At 40.4% G+C, this 19,246-nt stretch overlaps 1 protein-coding gene across 1 annotated transcript in view; it reads left to right on the plus strand.

Moving 5' to 3' along the window:
- Positions 1–11,037, plus strand: part of TGFB2 (transforming growth factor beta 2) — a 203,788-nt gene extending 192,751 nt beyond the window's left edge. Inside the window, exons 6-7 of the mRNA XM_033938220.1 lie at positions 1,499–1,652; positions 9,825–11,037. Of these exons, the coding sequence (XP_033794111.1) occupies positions 1,499–1,652; positions 9,825–9,983 (313 nt within the window). The 3' untranslated portion in view covers positions 9,984–11,037. The remainder of the gene's footprint in view (positions 1–1,498; positions 1,653–9,824) is intronic.
- Positions 11,038–19,246: the final 8,209 nt, after the last annotated feature.

Raw genomic sequence — 19,246 nt, forward strand, 5'->3', positions numbered from 1 at the left:
ATTGTTAATATTGACAGGGGTCGCCATGCAACAAATTACTCAAAATTGGAAAGATTATACTAAATTAAATTATACATTTTGGTGGAATTCAGTTTGTCACATATGTAAGATGGAAAAGATGTTAGCGTTACAACAAGGGAATCTTCATAATTTTAAAAAAATTTGGGAACCATTGACTAATTATTCTAATGATCAGATATCTTAGCACATGGGTAGTAGATATGTGGGGGAGGGGTGGGAAATGTATTTCATATGGAATTAGGAATATTGATAAAAAGGGGGGTACTTATTATATATTACAAGATGATTTGTTTGTAAATACAAGTGATATATGAAAATTGGTTATATTATGTTTAATTCACTTGTTGTAAGAATTCAAAAATGAATAAATTAAAAAAAAAGTCCATTAGGGAGCAATGTTTGTAAAATAAAAATCCAATAGCATTCCCTGCTGAAATCCTATCTCCTAATCTTTCATTCTTCTTTATCACATCAATAATGAACTCCTTGAGATTATTGAATGTGTGTGAGGCATCAATACAGTGTTGTATAAGTGATTCTTTGGTGATACCTCTTTTAATATTAGCTTTATGTTTTGCAAGACGTGTCTTAAAAGGTCTTGTTGTCATGCCCACATAAATCTTAGAAAAATGTCCCAACGGGGAGATTCAAGTGGTGAACTCTTCACCGGTCTGTTCAATTTAAATAATGTGCAATTCTTATTATATTTTTTTTAAAAAGATTTTTAGTATTCACTTATCTCAGTAATGGTGAACTTTCAGTTCTCTATATAGGCTAGCGGTGAGACCCGACATGTTTCACGAGAGTTTCATCAGGGGGTCTTCCCTAAAACAAAATGTTAAACAAATTAATACCTTCACATGTACCATTACTCTCCCAACCTAATAAAAAACCCGTTTTAGAAACCTTTTTGCTTATCACCACCGCAGCTATCCACCTCTATCCTTCTGTGTTTGTAAGATGGCAGCCGCTCTTTGGGGACTCCTTTTGTATTCATTTCCTGCTATGAGCCTGCCCCCTCCTACATACGATTGGTCCGGGAAGAACCCATCCCTCTGCCCCACGGGCGATGGGAACTCCCGAACCGGATTTAACATGCTGTTTAACTTGATCAATACCTCACAGGTAACCTAGTCTGGAACAAAGAAGTCCACTCAATCTCCATATTCATCCCGTGAGAGACTACTGTACCAAGCCTGTAAATCCACCTTTGTTCCTTCAGATTGAGTACTTTTTCGATATCACCGCCCACCCTCCCACTCTGTTGTAAGCTGTCAATTACTCGCCATCTTAATTCAGCTACTGTATGTTTGAATTGAATCATATGGGAAACCAGCGGGGCTTGCATAAGACCCCTATTAATTCTGGATTTATGCTCATTTAGTCGGGTTTTAATAAATGTAGCAGCAAACAGTATAAGATTTGAATCCATGGTTATGACTGGAATTTAAATATTGGTCATGTATTTATTTGACAGAAATGTGCAGGACAATTGCTGTCTTCGCCCATTATATATTGACTTTAAGCGAGATCTTGGGTGGAAATGGATACATGAACCTAAGGGATACCATGCTAATTTCTGTACTGGAGCCTGCCCATATTTATGGAGCTCAGACACTCAACACAGCCGGGTAAGTCTTAATTAGGGTTTTGTGCTTACATTGTTCAAGCAGTTATGTGGGGTCGATATTCAGTCTGCAATGGTCAGTACTTTTTGGCCACCAGCAGCAGTATTCCCAGATATTCAATGCTGGGCCATGTCTGGACACCAGCATTGAATATCCAGTTATACAAAGCCAGATAATATTTATCTGGTTAAGTTTAATATTACTACTGTTACTTATCATTTCTATAATGCTGCCAGATGTATGCAGTGCTGAACATCAAACATGTAAGAGGGAATCCTTGCTCAATAGAGTTTAGAATCTAATCAAAACAAGACAAATAGGGGTTAGGGAATTTCTCACAGAGGGAATGATAAAACAAACATAGGTACTTATAAGTTAGTAGGCGTTAGGAATTAAAAGCAGCACCCCTCTAAAAAAAAAAAAAAAGTGGGCTTATAGCCTAGATTTGAATATTGCCAGAGGTGGATCTTGGCATACAGGCATATGGTGCAGCAAGATAAGAGTCTGGAGTTGGCAGTAGAGGAGAAGGGTACAGATAAGAAAGACCTGATGAACGAAGTTCTCGGGGAGGAGTATGGGGAGAGATAAGGGAGGCAAGATAAGGAGGAGCTGCAGAGTGAATGCACTTGTAAGTCAATAAGAGAAGTTTGAACTGTATACGGGAATGGATAGGGAGCCAATTAAGTGACTCGAGGAGAGGGGTAATGTAAGCATAGCGACACTGGAGGAGTATAAGCCATGCAGCAGAATTTGAACAGATTGAAGGGGAGAGAAATAGTTTAATGGAAGACCTGTGAGAAGCAGGTTGCAGTAGCTTAGGCCAGAGATGATAAGAGTGTGGATAAGTGTTTTGGTAGTGCACTCAGAAAGAAAGGTTGAATTTTGGTGATATTATGGAGAAAGAAACAACAGGCTTTAGTGGTATGTTTCATAACTTGACTGGATAGGTTAAACTTGGTAAAGATATGATTGTGTTTTATGTGGTCTTATTTATCCAGTTATCTGGTTAGGTTAAGTGCCAATAGTCAGTACTTAAGTGCCAACTCTGCCCCGAATTGCCCACAAAATAGCTGGAATTGGCTTAGTTGCTAACCGGATACATTCAGTGATGCTGTCCGATTAAGTCCTGCTGAATATACCTGGTTAGTCCTGGAAAAGCGATTTAAACGGCTAGGAGCCTCTCCTGGCCATTTCACTCACTTTGTATTGAACCTATTTATTTATAGATCACTATTCATTCACCGATTCATTTTTCTACCATCCTTAAACATTAGGTGCTATTGCCGCACTGAATTTTCAGTGTGAGGCGCAGAAACAGGGCAGAAATGGCAGATCTGTGGGAAAACACACGCAACCATTTATAAAATAGCGCCTACATGTTTCCATATGACTGCAAAGGAGACATGGCCGGGGAGGGGCCTAGGCAGGTCAGGGGCATTCCTTTAACATACGAGTATTGTTATAGAGTAGTGCAGATCTTCACCCAATGTGTATAAAAGGATTTATACTTGGTTTCAGCTGGTGTAACTCCTCATGCCTAAAGATGTGCGCAGATCCTAGTGCTACGCAGTATTCTATAAAGGATGCAAATTCCAGAACACCTATTATAAATACTGTTCAACAGTAATTTTTTTTTCTTGGCGCTGAATTTTGATTGCTGTTTACTCTTTCCAGTCTTTAAGGCCAAAATTAATCCTTGTGGATGGAGATTTCTATTTTAGGGTACAGAAATTTGTGTAAAAAAAACATGTTTAATTTATAAAAGCAATACAGGAGCATATCTAACTTTATGAAGTATGTTCCCAGAACATCTGCTGATAGTACACAAAGTTCTACCTTCTTCAAGGAAGATACAACTGGTGCTTGTCAATATTTCAAGTGCATGCTTATTTTATAAAGTACATATCTAATCTAATCTAGTATTTGTGTGTCACGCATACCTAAACAGGCTCTAGGCGACTTGAGGAAAGGAATTTGAAAAGGGTTAGGGTGGAGGAGCGGAGGGGGGACTGGAAACATAAAGCATAGGTGAATTAAATAAAGTCAGGTGCTTAAGATGATCTTAGAAGAGATAACTGTCAAAGAGTGAAGTTTTCAGTTTCTTTCGGAATAGAATATGGTCTCTGTGAGATTGTTCCAAATTTTGACTCCAAGGAAGGTGAACATGGATTGGAAGATTCTTCACAACTCCACCTAAGTTTCACCCAAACACTGCGCCAGGGAAATCAAGTTTCCAAGTTTTATTTCATAGAAACATGATGGCAGATAAAAGCCAAATAGCCCATCCAGTCTGCCCATTCACAGCATCCACTCTCATCCTCTCCCTAAGAGATCCCTTGTGCCTGACTCACAAAAAAATGATTCCTAGACAAAGCCAATGTCGTTAATCTCAACAAAAACTCAGTAGGCACTAAATGCGGATGAGCTCTCCCATTCAGAACTTTCTCAACCACCACAAGAGCTTCGTACAGATTGAGATTGTCCATGCATGCTCAGAGCCCTCCATATGTGGCCGGAGATCATTGGGGCTTTCTAAAACCTGGACAAACTCCTGATGATGGGGGCTCTGAAATAATTTCTGCATCATAGGACCAGAAAGTGACATAATAGGGAAAGCCACCACAAGCAGCAGGCCGGAGAAGCTGCTTGTGCTGGTGAAGATTTAAAGAGGTACGGGGGTGGAAAGGGAGGATGCGAGTGGGTGTGGGGGTGTTGGTGGAAGGAGGGGAGGATAGAGAGGAGGGCACGAGGGGTGCTACTGCCTCAGGCGCTTCCTACCCTTGCTACACCACTGGCTTCAGTTAAAATCTGACTTCAGCTAATTTACCAATATTTTCTTGGTGATATTTTACAAAAGGCTGTGTATTTGGCAGAGACTCGTGCAAATACCTGGGAAGTATGAAATCCTAACCTGGATGCCCCATTTCCCAGATTGTACCCCTGTGCGAAACGGGACTTATATATGGAAGTAAGATACAAAGCTTGGAGCAAAACTTATTTTTCTAAGCAGAGAGGAAGAACAACTACGGTCACAGATATGTGGTTTGGACACTTACCCAACAAGTTTGAGGTAGCTCAGTAAAGTGTCTACTGCTGCAAAAGCTGAACGGAACTTCTGTTTCAGCTGCAAGCATGCCAATAAATCTCCAGAAAGAGGTCACCGAATGTTTAACTAATACATTAATGACATCCTTGGGAATATATCCATGTATCATCAGTGGGTAACCTGCACATTTCCTTTGGTAATTACCTTCCTGCTTATAAATGCAGCTTAGTGCCAAACGGCTTCATTTTCAAACGCTGCAGATGAGTTGGCAGCAGCTGGATAATTTGTTCCATAAGCTGCAGTTAGTGTAGACATTTTCTAGTAGAATTCAAGGGGGGGGGATATAAATAAATAAATAGATTTTAATTAATGAATTTGAATTTGATATGCTGCTCTTCTTAAACCCAAATCATTACATTACATTACATTAGTGATTTTTATTCCGCTTGTGCCTTGCGGTTCAAAGCGGATTACATAAGAAGAGAGCTGGACATTTCCAGGAGGGTACATGACATTGGAGAATACAGATTGAGGGTATAGACTTAATGACAGAATGAGTGTGTAGACATAATAACAATGGAAGATAAATCAGGTTACATTACTATACATATCAAATAGTCTGTTTCCATACGTTGGTAGGTAATCGGTTTCGGTAGGATGAATTAGGTTCCAGGTATTTTTATTTATTATTTTTTTAAATATATTTTTGGTCGATTGAGGGTATGGTGCCAGGGAGTGAGCAAACCTGGTCGGTGGAAGAGGAGAGGGAGATTAGGTAGATTGTATATACTTTTTGAATAGCAGCGTTTTGATTTCTTTACGGAATGCTTTGAAGTCAGATGTTGAGGTTAACAATCTAGTGATGGAGGGTTCGAGTTTTGCTGCATGCGTTGCTATGAGGTTATCATAAAGCTTTTTACGATGAGTGCCATTGAGTGGTGGGTATGAGAATGGTGTCAGTGTTCTTCTTATTCTGGGTGGAAGGTTACGGTTTAGGCGATCGTTTAGATAGGCAGGTGCAGTACCGTTGAATACTTTGAAGATTAGACAGTACAGTTTGAATTGAATTCTGGCTCTAATCGGTAGCCAATGTGAGTCTAGGTAGGCGTTGGTGATGTGGTCATATTTTCCGAGGGAGTAGATTAGTCTGAGAGCTGTGTTCTGAACGGTCTGTAGTTTTTTGATCATGTTTGTAGGGCATGGTAGATATAGGATATTGCAGTAGTCCACAAGACCTAGTACCAGGGATTGTACAATGATCCTGTAGTGTTCTTTGTCAAAGAATTTCCTTATTTTTCTTAAGTTGCGCATTGTGAAGAATGCTTTTTGGTAGTTTTGTTGATTTGAGTCTGCATAGTGCAGCATCTGTCTATCAGCACTCCCAGGATTTTGAGGGAGGTTTGGATTTGGTATTTGATTGCTTTAATTTCCAGGTCTGTTATGGATGGGTTTTTGTCCGTTTCAAGCATTAAGAATTTGGTTTTGTCCGAGTTTAGTTTTAATTTGTGGTTTGTCATCCATTTTTCTACTTCGTCCAGTATTGTTTCCAGGTGTCCTGTTGAGGTGTGGTCTTGGGATTCGAAGGGGAAGAGAATAGTTATGTCGTCTGCGTAGCTGAATGATGTTACATTTAGGTTGTCAAGAGTGGTACCAAGGGAGGAGATGTAGAGATTGAATAGAATGGGTGAAAGTGGAGATCCCTGCGGGACTCCGCATGGATTTGACCATGGGTTAGATTTCGTATCGTTTATCTTAACTCTGTACGTTCTTGTTTTAAGAACAAATCAGAGTGGTTCACAATAAAACCATTCAAATCAGAGTGGTTCACAATAAAACCATTAAACAGAACAATATGCAATAATAAAACATTAAAGAGAGCATATCGGAGAAGGAAGGGAAAAAGAAAAGAACATTATAAGGATCAAAAGCACTCAAACTGTGTTTTTATGTTTATTGAAATATTTTTCCCCCTTGTCTCCGAAACTGCACTAGCGGTTTTAGCGCAGAGAGCCTCACTGAACGGCCAGCGCTGCTCCCGATGCTCATAGAGTTATATATATGGATCAAACACAATGGTTAAGGAGAAGAGAACAAAAACCTAAGGATGAGAGATTCATAGCAAGCACAGAAAAAAAAACTACTGTAGTACAATAGACAGCTATAATTTCTATTAAAATAAAAGAACTGGAAGTGTAAACCATTAATCATCTTGCAGCTGGCTACAAAGTGCTGATGGCAGAACATTTCTATACAAAAAGGCATAGCAAAATGGCACGTCTCAATTGGAGATTATGCAAATATTACAACATAGCTATACCAGAAAAAGCATTGGGAATCATGACCCTAAGAGAAATGTAGAGCATGAAGAGTTTATGATCACCTGGGACATCGTCATCTTGACCGGTTGCAAGCACGCTGGGCGTAATGATAAAAAAAAAAAAAAAAAATCACCTGAACATCACTGATCATAGAGATTAATCCAAGCAATCATTCAGTGAATCTCTTGGAGAGAGGGAAGATACTCAAATACCAAGAGATGCAGTCCAAACCAAGAAAATATGTCAGAAAGAGACAGAAATATTGGGTGCCACAGGCTTGATTAACAAGAATTTCCAAGAACACCTGGATAGGCTGCCTATATTTGTTACATCTTACTAACTCCAGAGACAAACGGTCTTTGGCACAATGCAAATATTACGGCGAGTGTTTACAGTGAATTTCAGAGACTGAAATCATACTCCACATACCCTGGCTTAGGAATGAGTTTCATTATTGTCACTGTATGCACAAAACTAATCTATTTTGAAACATTAACCCTGAGAGAAATCCCATTTACTTAGGGTTCACATGACATTAACAGGAAACCCAGGGTGAGGCTCCATGCCTTGCTCAGCTGCTGACTACTGTACTCTCACCCTGCTTCAGTGAGAGTTGGGGGCCACACCACCTTTTTATCATTTCCATTCTCTCACTGCAGGACTCCAGGCAGAACTTTTCTGTGTGGTGCCTAGTCTTGTTATTGCTAGCCCTTCAAGCAGGCCCTTCCTCCTTCTGCTCTGGGATTATTGCTTGTAATTAACTCACATGGACTGTCTTCAACTTTCCACTTCTTGTCAGGGCCCTAAGCTCAGATGACCCTGGGAATTGTAGTTCTCCACAACACCCAAGTTAAGTTATCTCTTTTCCTGCAATTTTCTTGTAGAGGGGAGCTTTACTAGGCCTCAGGGAAATTCTGACTCTGCTGGTGAGAAAACCTCTGCCTGTTTATCACACCGCACAATTTTTTTTCTTTTTGCAGAAATGGTACTTTTATCGCATGTATTTTATGGTTTCAATTTTCAGCACACAAATTTAAACTAGTTACGATGCAAAATAGCTAGTTAGCTATGAATGTGTAGGTAAATTGCTACATTTTACTACTATTCATGGAGGTGTGATTGAGGTTGTGCAGAGAAATACACAGAAAAATTAGGCGTATACTTTTTTATTCTAGGCTTATTCTAGGGTGCCTCTGTATAGAATTGCCTCAAAAAGCCCTCGGTCGTGCCCTTCAACTGCCAACAGCTAACCAACGGTCCTACTCCCACTTCATACCGAGCTAATGAAATCAACTGCCCCCACAGATCAGATCCCTTGAAGGACTCCCCAACTTTAGAAAAGCAATAAAATATACCTCTTCACCTAAACCCCTGCCCTTGACCGATGGACTACAAAGAAATGTATATTGGTACCAGAATCAGTATGAGTCATGTAAGGAAAACTTGTATTGTAAAATCTTGCACTGTAAGTATGGCAAATTACATTACTAAACTAAACTAAACTTTAAGTTTATATACCGCATCATCTCCACGGAAGTAGAGCTCGGCACGGTTTACAAGAACTTAAAAATGAGAAAGGGTAGGAAAAGGTTTACATAAGTTTATAAATCGAGTGGAAAAGTAAGGGAAAATAAATTACATGTTAGAGAAGAGCCAGGTTTTTAGTTGCTTGCGGAATAAATGGAGGGAGCTCAGGTTCCGCAGCGGGATAGTAAGGTCATTCCAGAGATCTGTGATTTTGAAAAGAAGTGATTTTCCCAGTTTACCTGCGTGGAGAATACCATGTAGGGAGGGGAAGGATAGTTTTAATTTATGGGCGGTCCTGGTGGAGTCAGGGCACGAGGAGTTGAAAGAAAGTGGGATTACTGATTTCTATTCTGCCTCAACCTTGCAGTTCTGGACGGATTACAAAAGAGACAATCTAACCTGTAAACTATGGGGCTCATAATAAAACCTGAAATATGTGTAAAAACCCACCCATATCGGCACTTGGACGATCTAAAAGATCATCCAAGTGCTGATAATCAAAACGGCTTTTTAGACGTATGCAGGGTCTTTTTAGGCCTCTGAATGCCGCAGTGCGCCCAGAGCTGAAAGGGGTGTTTTTGGAGGAGTGGTTAGGGTGGGATGTGGGCTGACCTAGACTTTGTCATCCTGGAGGGATAATTGAAGGTTTGACAAGATTGCTTAGACGGAACTTATACCTTGTGACTTAGATCAGGGATCTCAAAGTCCCTCCTTGAGGGCCGCAATCCAGTCGTGTTTTCAGGATTTCCTCAATGAATATGCATTGCAAGCAGTGCATGCACATAGATCTCATGCATATTCATTGGGGAAATCCTGAAAAAACGACTGGATTGCGGCCCTCAAGGAGGGACTTTGAGATCCCTGACTTAGATGATGTAAAAACACGTATAAGTGCCCAAAAGGTGTTGAAAGCAATGGAAGTAAAACCCGGATGTCTCAATCTGTCCTCCTTTTTCTGGAGCCATCTGGTAACCCTAATGACAGCATCCATGTACTTTGCTATCTCTGAGGAAGCTGATAACTCTGTAAAATGTGTTGATTGACTTTATTTATTTGTACACAATTTTTATGTGATTTTATGGGAGGGGGGGGGTTGGACTCCCATTCCAGGACTGCAATTCTAAGCTTAATTTGAATTTTTCTACTTTTGAACAGTTTTAATTGCACCTATGTTTTAATTGTGACCATGTTTACATTGTCTTCATGATTTTTTTTTTTTCTTTCTCTCTACCTCCCCTCCCTTTCTTTGTTTTCTTTTGTTTTGATACCAATAATTGCTTTTAGGTACTCAGTTTGTATAACACCATCAATCCAGAAGCATCTGCATCTCCATGCTGTGTCTCGCAAGATCTGGAATCCCTTACCATCCTGTACTTCATCGGGAAAACACCAAAAATCGAGCAGCTCTCAAATATGGTTGTAAAGTCATGCAAGTGCAGCTAAGAGGAAAGAACAAAGAACTCACAGAAACAGTATGTGCCTGTGTGGATTTTAACAAAAGGCATAAAAATGAAAGAAAAGCCAAGTTTCATCAGTGTTAAAATTAAAGGGGGAAAACGGTACTGGTCTGAACTCTTTTGAAGTTGATTTTTTTTTTTTTTAACTGGCATGAGAAGCAAAACATTGAAGGCTTTATCCTACGTTTCACCAACTCTATTAGACTGATAGAGAAAGAAACAAAAAAATACAAACAAAAAAAAAAAACAACACAAAAAAATAAACCTTTGAAATTAAACACTGGAAGAATTTGTTAGTGTTATTATGTGAAAGGAAAAACAGGAATATCCCGTTAAGTGGAGTTGCCGTCTCTGTCCCGTGCCATTACTTGATCTCTTTGTTTTGCAAGATAGAAATCCTACCCATTCCTTGTTTGTATGTTAAAGTAGAAGTGCCTTATTTATTTGTGTTTAACTCTAAAATCAGGCGTGTCAGTGCCATTGAGAATAAATATGGAGAAAAGAAAGATGCAACTGAACTGCCTGGACAAACTGATTGCATGGTCAATGCAGAACTCTGGAGATCATCCACCTCATTTATTGTACTTTGACTAGGGAAAGGCATCCGTTGCTACATTATAAAGACACCCTGCCTTATAAATAAACATTTCATGCTACATGCCAGGTTCCTAATCCACCCCCTTTTTCTAAGGGCTCCAACTCATTTAAAATACAGGAAAGGTGAACTAAGCAAGGAACTCATACAGTTCAAAGGCAGCCTCTGTAAGGTGGTTCATTTTGGTTGGTTTTTGTCATTTTTTTTAACTGCAAATGGTTAAAATGTCAATTAGTAAACCAGTGAAATATTTAACATATACTGGTCTAATTTGCAGACCTTAATATGTTACTGTATAGCTCTGTTATTGTTGTTTTTCCTTTTTTTTTTGGTATATGTAATTGTACCTATAGCTTTACAATAGGTGGGTAGTAGAGCCATCTTAATTGGAAACAAAAATTGTAGATCCCTGTTGTTTAAACTATTAAAATCTTTCAGTACTTTATGTGTAATGTGTACATTTTCACACTATTTTTAAATTCTGAAATATTTTTTTTTTTAACTTTGATAAGGTTTGTTTTGTTTTTAATATTTGGGGCTCTTTTTCGATCACTCGGAACGTTTTTCCTTCTAGTAGGCCAGTATGAGTAAAGTCCTATTATTCTGAGTTTGCACTACAGATACATGTTATAAATATAGTATTTACTATTCTTGTGCTCTCATTTCTTGTTCATCATTAGACCATAAGCTACCTAATTCTTATTTTTTTTTTGTTGGTTTTGAAAATATGTATAGATTAAAATGATCTTTTTTCTACAACATCTATGTTTGTAATTATGAATGGAACATGAATTAAGCTTTTTGACTCTACCTTTTGCTTACAAAGAGCCAAAAAGACGGAGAAGGTACAGTTTTTGTTTTAAAAGACCCTACCCTCTTACAAAGGGGAGCAAAAGGGGCAAGGTGTATCTACTTAAAGAAGAACCTTCTTTGCAATAAAACGTTTTGAAATGAAAGAAGAACTAGCTAATTATATGTGTGTTGTTGTGAAGACACCGAAAACATAAGTAGAATAAGTAGGTTTTGCTTTTTGGTTTCCAAGATTTTATATTAGATTTCTATTTGTAGTCCAATATATTAGATTTCTATTTCCACTCCAGCTGACATGAAGGAGACATTGGTGGGACTTATCACGGGTGATAACTTTTGGGAATCTTACGTATATATAAAAGGAGTAGTTCCCTAGTTCCCATTTGGTTTCCCTCACAAAACTCTTTTGAGAATAAGGGCAATGGTGTCTCACACCTGTAACATTACTTATGCTTCATTCATGATCACTTTCACTATTCTGAACTGTGCATGTGTAACAGGTATTTACTGTGGTGGGGTGTGGCAAATTTCAATTTCTGTATACTTGGACACAAATAGGGCCAGAGTTAAACCTGCTGGGGCCCAGGGCAGAAATTCAGGAGGGTCCCTAAAGCCCTCAGCAGGCTGTATATCTTTCAGTTTTTGGACAGCCTTAGGAGCCCTCTGTGGTATGGGGGCCCGGGGCACATGCCCTGGTTACACCCCTCTAATGCTGGCCCTAGAATGAATTGACTTGTCTAAGTTCAGTCCTTGAGGGCCACAAACAGGCCAGATTTTCAGGATATCCCTAATGAATATGCATGAGAAAGATTTTCATGCCCACTACGTGTTGCCACCTGATCTGCTTGCAGCCCATGAGGACTGACCTAGAGCTGATATACCATTTTACTCTGATGGCAATCTTGAAATGCTACATTCTCCTATGAAAACATAACTGTTTCAGCTTCATTTTCATAGGAGAATGTAGTACTGTATTTCCTTCTGCCACTGTATGTTGGTTACAAGGCAGGCATATGATCCATTGATTTACTTCAACTGATTTCATCGTTATTCTTTTGCCGAGAGGCGAACTAAGAGTCTTTTTAAAGACTAAAAGAAACGTATCATATGGTTGTGAATCCCCAATATATATCTCCTTAGTTTACACAATCAGACTCCTGAGGCAGACCTTTTTAGGCCAAAACACGATTGTGTCGAATCATTGTGATATCATTTAATAAAGGAGAACACCAACCCAGTCACCTTCTTTGTTTATTTTTTTGCCTTCCACATTCTGGGAAGGAAGAATCTCCTGTTTTCTCTGAGCTATCCAAGAAAAGGCATCACACCCTATAAGAACTAGGAATAACATAGATGAAAAAAAAGACAGAAAGTTACTAATGTGTATTGCTGCATTAATTGATAAACGCAAACAAGAGAAAACAAAATTCTCCACATAAACTAAAAATGAAACACCGAGAGTGGAGCCTCAATATTGTTCCAACTGTGGTAGTCGAATCACAGCCTTTGTTGGGTCACATTCAAGTTTCAAGTTTATTTAAAAATTTGATTAAATCGCAATATCGGATTTCAAACCGATGTACAATACTGGTCACCGTACCTCAAGAAGGACATGGCAGTACTTGAGGGAGTCCAGAGAAGAGCAACTAAGCTGATAAAGGGTATGGAAAATCTCTTATATACTGACAGACTAAAAAAGTTGGGGCTGTTCTCCCTGGAGAAGCGGAGACTTAGAGGAGACATGATAGAAACCTTCAAGATCCTGAAGGGCATAGAAAAAGTAGACAGGGACAGATTTTTCAAATTATGGGGAACCACAAGTACAAGGGGGCACTCGGAGAAATTGAAAGGGGACAGGTTTAGAACAAACGCTAGGAAGTTCTTTTTCACCCAGAGGGTGGTGGATACATGGAATGCGCTTCCGGAGGCTGTGGTAGGCAGGAGCACGTTACAGGGCTTCAAAGAAGGTTTGGATAGGTTCCTAGAGGACAAAGGGATTGAGGGATACAGATAGGAGTAGAGGTAGGTTATAGGGATAGGAGTAAGGTAGGTTATAGAAATAGTCAGGGACCATTGCTCAGGCAATAGGCCTGATGGGCTGCCGCGGGAGCGGACCGCTGGGCGAGATGGACCTCTGGTCTGCCTCAGCGGAGGCAACTTCTTGATTTGTATAAAAAAGGGGGGGACAAATAACATTTAAAGTCGAATACAAAGACAAACATACGCAAAAAGTAAGTGGGGGGAACTACAATAAATTAAAGGGAAAAAAAACTATAAGGGTGGGGAGTTGTATTTATTTCATTGTTCCCTTAAAAGATGCCTTGTATAAGTTTAAGTTCATAAAGGATCAGACCAATAAAACTTGAATTCGCAAGATTAAAAACTTCGAGACAGAGACTCTTTCTTATTCATTAAGTACTCTTGATTGCCACGATTGCAATTCTGTGTTTCCAGTTGCTGCATTAATTCACATTAGCAACGAGGTCTCATTGCCTGAATTTGCTTGAATAGTTTTGTTGCCATGATCTCTCTTCAAACACATGGCCACAGCCTGAGTGAAAGGACATTTCCTTTTAATGGGAAGCTGGAATCATGCACTAAGCTCCGATTGCTTCATGGTAAATGTATGACTTCTTGGACCTATAATCAGCCCCCGTGGCCAGTATTTGTTTTGAAAACTGGCTGGATAGCAGCCAATGCTAAGTATCTGGATAAGGCTGTTAATACTGGAACTTATCCAGATAGTGGACGTATTCATTCTGCTATCCATACAACTTAGGACAGTATGGATGATAGATTGGATATTGTTACTATCTGGATCCATTCTGGGACTGCTCTATGAAATATCTCTGCCTACCTTCGGCCATGCAACGTCCATTTACTCCTAGATTCTATATGTGGCACACAAAATTGTGCACTGATTCAAGATGTGTACGCAACAAAAATTGGTTAACGAGCCGATTGCTGCCAATAATTGACTGCAAATTGGCACCAATTTGGATTTGCACACACATCTTGCCTTATGCTATTCTATAACAATGTGCCCCAAATCCCAGAGCGTGCAACCAAAAAGGAGGCATGTCCATGGGAGGTGCACAGAGTGTTATAGAACACCAAGGATGTTATGCCTGGTGTCAGCAGGCATAAGCACTAGCGTTCAAATTTGAGCACCAAAACTGGCACTATTCTATAATGGGTGCTCGTATTTGAGTGCTCATTATTGAATAGCATTGCACACCAATTTTTTCAGCACCGATCTTTGAGCGCCGTTTACTGAATCTAGCACATAGGCACCTAACACCACTGTAGGCGCCGTAAAGCGCCTTTGGAGGTGCGATTCACATCAAAGGTAGACGCCGGAAACATAGGTCTTGGAAAACCCTGGCCTACATTTTTGGCGCCTACTTTTGCCAGGGGCATGATTCTCTAAATTGCTCCATCGCATGATTGACATGCGATCAGTGGCCGCATTTAAGGTGGCCGCCAACAAAAGCACCGTTTAGAGAATCCAGGTCACAGTGCCAAAGCAGTCTTTAACAATATCCCTGTCAGAATTGCTTATCTAAATAGCAGGTGCTGTTATCCGGATAAGTGCTTTATATATCTTTTCCTTCCAGCTTATGGAAAATATGCGGAAATCAGATATTTTTGGTCAAATCAGTAAACTATTAAATAACTTCTGCATTAATGCAATTTACAGAGTCTTTTCTGCCTGTGAGAGGACGCAGCATACAGTTGTTTTGTGATGTTATCCATTGCCCAATTTGAATGGACATCATGCTCGAGTGGTTTTTTTTTTTCATTTCCTACTTGAGGATGAGATGTGCACAATATCTAACAAAAGAAAACCAAGGCTATTTTGCTACTTTATTTCAAGCCTTCCAAAACTTACGTTGCTCGACTGTCTCTAGCATAGATGAATGGGTCCAAATAATTATGGGGCAGTGGCGTAGCCAGAAAGCCAATTTTGGGTGTGCCTGAGCCCAAAGAGGGCACCTCTCTTTCCCTAACTTCCCACTCCCGGCCTGTACAGCAGCCATTCTTTCCCTCCCTTCCCACTCCCATAGCCCATGCAGTTTCTCTCTTTCCCTCCCTTCCCCGCCCCCCCCTCCTCCCCCCAGCCTGTATAGCATTTCTGTTTGACTTCAGGTTGCCACCAGTGGTTTCTACATGCTGCCAGTGGTTGACCCGGAAGCCTTCCCTCTGATACACAATGCAAATACATCAGAGGCAAGTCTTCCAGGTCAGCTGCCGGCAGCATGTAGGAACTGCTGTCGGAGGCCTGTGGCTGCTGGATGGATAGGCCTGATCCCAAACTCGGCAGGCCAGGCCCACCCCATGGCTATACCCCTGCTATGGGGCCCCTTTACTAAGCTGTAATAAAAAGTGGCTTGCACTATGACTAAGGTGTGGGTTTCACCTGCGTTGAGGCCACTTTTAGTACAGATATAAAATGGACGCATTTCCTATTTCCTCCATTAATGGCTATGCACTAATTTCTCAATTAGCATGTGGCCATTAGTGTGGAAGTCCAAACTGACACCTATTTTACATAGTAACATAGTACATGACGGCAGATAAAGACCCAAGTGTTCCATCCAATCTGCCCAACCATACGTGCTCCATAAATTAATTTAGTTTAAATGGCCTTTTTTCTTAGATATGTCTGGGCCAGAAACCCAGAGCCCTGCCCAGTAGTGTGCTTAGGTTCAATCTACTGGAGTCTCCATCAAAGCTCAATCCAGCCCTTCTTAACCATCCCAGCCATCGAAACCCTCCCCAGCCCATCCTCAACTAAATGTCCCTATATGGTACATAGGCCAGTACTGACCTTAGTTCCTTCATTGTATACCCATTATTTTCTGATTAGAGATCCGCTTTGTTCATCCCATGCTAGTTTGAACTCTTTCACCGTTTTCTTCTCCACCACCTCCCTCGGGAGCACATTCCACTCATCAACCACCCTCTCTGTAAAGAAGAATTTCCTAACATTACTCTTGAATCTACCACCCCTCAACCTCAAATTATGTCCTCCTGGTTTTACCATTTTCCTTTCTCTGGAAAAGATTATGTTCTAGGGTATACATATTCAGGGCTTCCAGTCTCTCTTCATATGTCTTCTGGCACAAACCTCCTACCATTTTCGTCGTCTTCCTCTGGACTGCTTCAAGTCTTTTTATGTCGTTCGCCAGATACGGTCTCCAAAATTGAACACAATACTCCAAGTGGGGCCTCACCATCGACCTATACAGAGGCATCAATACCTTCTTTCTTCTACTGGTCACTCATCTCTCTATACAGCCTAGCATCCTTCTGGCAGTAGCCATTGCTTTGTCACACTGTTTCTTCACCTTTAGATCTTCAAACCTCAGGGTCCCTCTCCCCATCCATGATTATCAGCCTCTCACCTCCCAGCACATACGGCTCCTTCCGATTTCTGATCCCCAAATGCATTACTCTGCACTTCTTTGCAAAGAATTTTAGTTGCCAGATATTAGACCATTCTTCTAACTTGTGCAGATCCTTTTTCATGTTTTCCACTCCCTCCTCGGTGTCTACTCTGTTACAAATCTTGGTCTCATCTGCATAAAGGCAAGCTTTTCCTTCTAACCCTTCGGCAATGTCACTCACAAACATATTGAACAGAATCGGCCCCAGCACCGATCCCTGAGGAACTCCACTTCTCACCTTTCCCTCCTCTGAGCGAATTCCATTAATCACCACCCTCTAGTGTCTGTCCGTCAACCAGTTTCTAATCCAGTAAATGCTTTTGCGTTAACCACATATTAATTGGTTAGTATGCGATGATGTAGCTGCATTTTCCAATTAGTGCTGGGCATACTTACTCTACACTTCCAAAATTGTTCCCATCTCTAAAAAACAAAAAGTATTTTTTAGATGTAGGAAGCGCATGCTGATCCTAAAATTACCACTGCATGCCTGAGTGCCTGTGAAGTTGTTAGCTTACTAGGTTTTTTGTTTGGTGTCATCATAGAGAACACTGAGAACCAATATCCAGGCTTTAGATCTGATAACGGAAGACATTAATTGTGAGCCTTCTTCTTTTGCATTCAGTTATAGATAGAAAGGCTTCTGTGTTTGAGAGATGGGGTTTCCTTTTCCAATTAAAATTTTGAACAATCTATATCAAAGAAAGTTCTAGTTAAATGACTCCAGCTTAAATGGACCATAACTGTTGTGGAATAGATTAATTTTGATGTACCACTGAATGCTGTAGATTCTGGCACACCTATGGTGAATGGTTAATTAATATTTTTTTTTACTCACATAAACTTTCTTTATGCAGTATATGTCCCATGAAGTATTGCAATGTTACTGTCTATGAAGATTTTTGTAGCCTGTAATATACATGTAGATATTTTTCTCTTTACAGCGGTGGGCAGTCAGTTCAATGGGAGTTTAGTTAAGCAGGTCAAGTTAGACGACATACTCCCGTATTCAATATATGGTGCCCAAATTTGAATGTACTAAAATGCACAAGCAATTTAATTGTCCGTAAGCTGTTAACCATTAATAATTGCAGAACAGAGTCTAGCGCCAAACCTTATATAGAATTTCCCCATACTGTCTTCATTAGTTCTTCAAGACCTGCATTGCCTCTGGGATTGTTTCACAGTAAAAAGGTATAGAAACCTTTGCCACCATTGAAATCTCAATGATATGAAATGAAACAAAAAGTGTCAAGAAAAGTGTGGAACAAAATCCAAAATGACGTCTTGCTGAGAGGCTGGAGAGGTTGGCTTCTTAGGAGCTCCATGATGGTGAGAGCATCAGTTCTCATGCTGGAGAAATGAGCAAGAGAAAGGGAACAGCGAAGGCTCGAGTCCCGGTGGCTAGCCAAGTACTGCTGATGAAAACTACCTTGGAGGGATTTAGAATGCCAACTGGAACTGCATCAGTTGTTTCTTCTGAGCAAGCACAGTACGCGCAAGATATGTGTGTGAGCTGCACCAGCGGTAACGGGACCTTGTTGAGTCCTGCAACCTGGAAGGAGTCTGCTGGATAGAGAGTGCCAGCGTGGCAGCTAGGAAGGAACTCAAGCTTCTCTGTCGCTGTCTGGGAATCTCTTCCCAATAGAGTTGTCCCCCTCAAAGCCAGTGAGGGTATCCATTCCACAGCCATTAGAGCCAGCTGTAACTGTGAGTGAGGCATGTGGGGAGAAAATAACTTTCTTAGAGTTCTGCAGGTGTGAGAAGAAGCCAGCCGTTATAACCTTAGAGGTACTATGGGAAGCCATACAGGACATAAGTTCCTCTTTTCTGAGAAGAGTGGACAAAATGGAGGGTGAAATGAAAAATGTTTCTGAACAAATTGCTTCTCAGTCCCAGGGCTTAGTTCAACAATTGAAGAAAGTAACATCTTTGGAGCAGAACGTGAAGGAGGTACAGAATCTGGGAGTAGTTTTGGTGAAAAATAAGACCTTAACCCATCAAAAGATTGAATACTTGGAAAATCAATTAAGAAGGAATAACTTGAGATTCTTAAATTTTCCCAAGTCCTATTTCAGCGGTGGACCTGGTGAGGCGATATTTGAAGGAGGTCCTTAGGATTCTGGATGAGGCTCTTCCACCGATAGTAAGAGCTCATTATGTTTCTGGAAGAGGAACAGGAGGTGCCGGGACCTCGGGAAGATCAGATCCAGTGTTGAACTTAACTGACTTTTTGGAATCATCTCTCAAAATAGTTACCCAGAGACTGACTCTAATTGTAACATTTGCTTTGGAGCTGGATCGCAATAATGTTTTGCGTTGGTATTTCCGTAATATGAATCAGCAATTTATGGGTTCAAATATACGTCTTTTTCCTGAATTAACTAGAGACCC

Source organism: Geotrypetes seraphini, chromosome 3, assembly GCF_902459505.1.
Source record: "Geotrypetes seraphini chromosome 3, aGeoSer1.1, whole genome shotgun sequence".
Taxonomy (NCBI): Eukaryota; Metazoa; Chordata; class Amphibia; order Gymnophiona; family Dermophiidae; genus Geotrypetes; species Geotrypetes seraphini.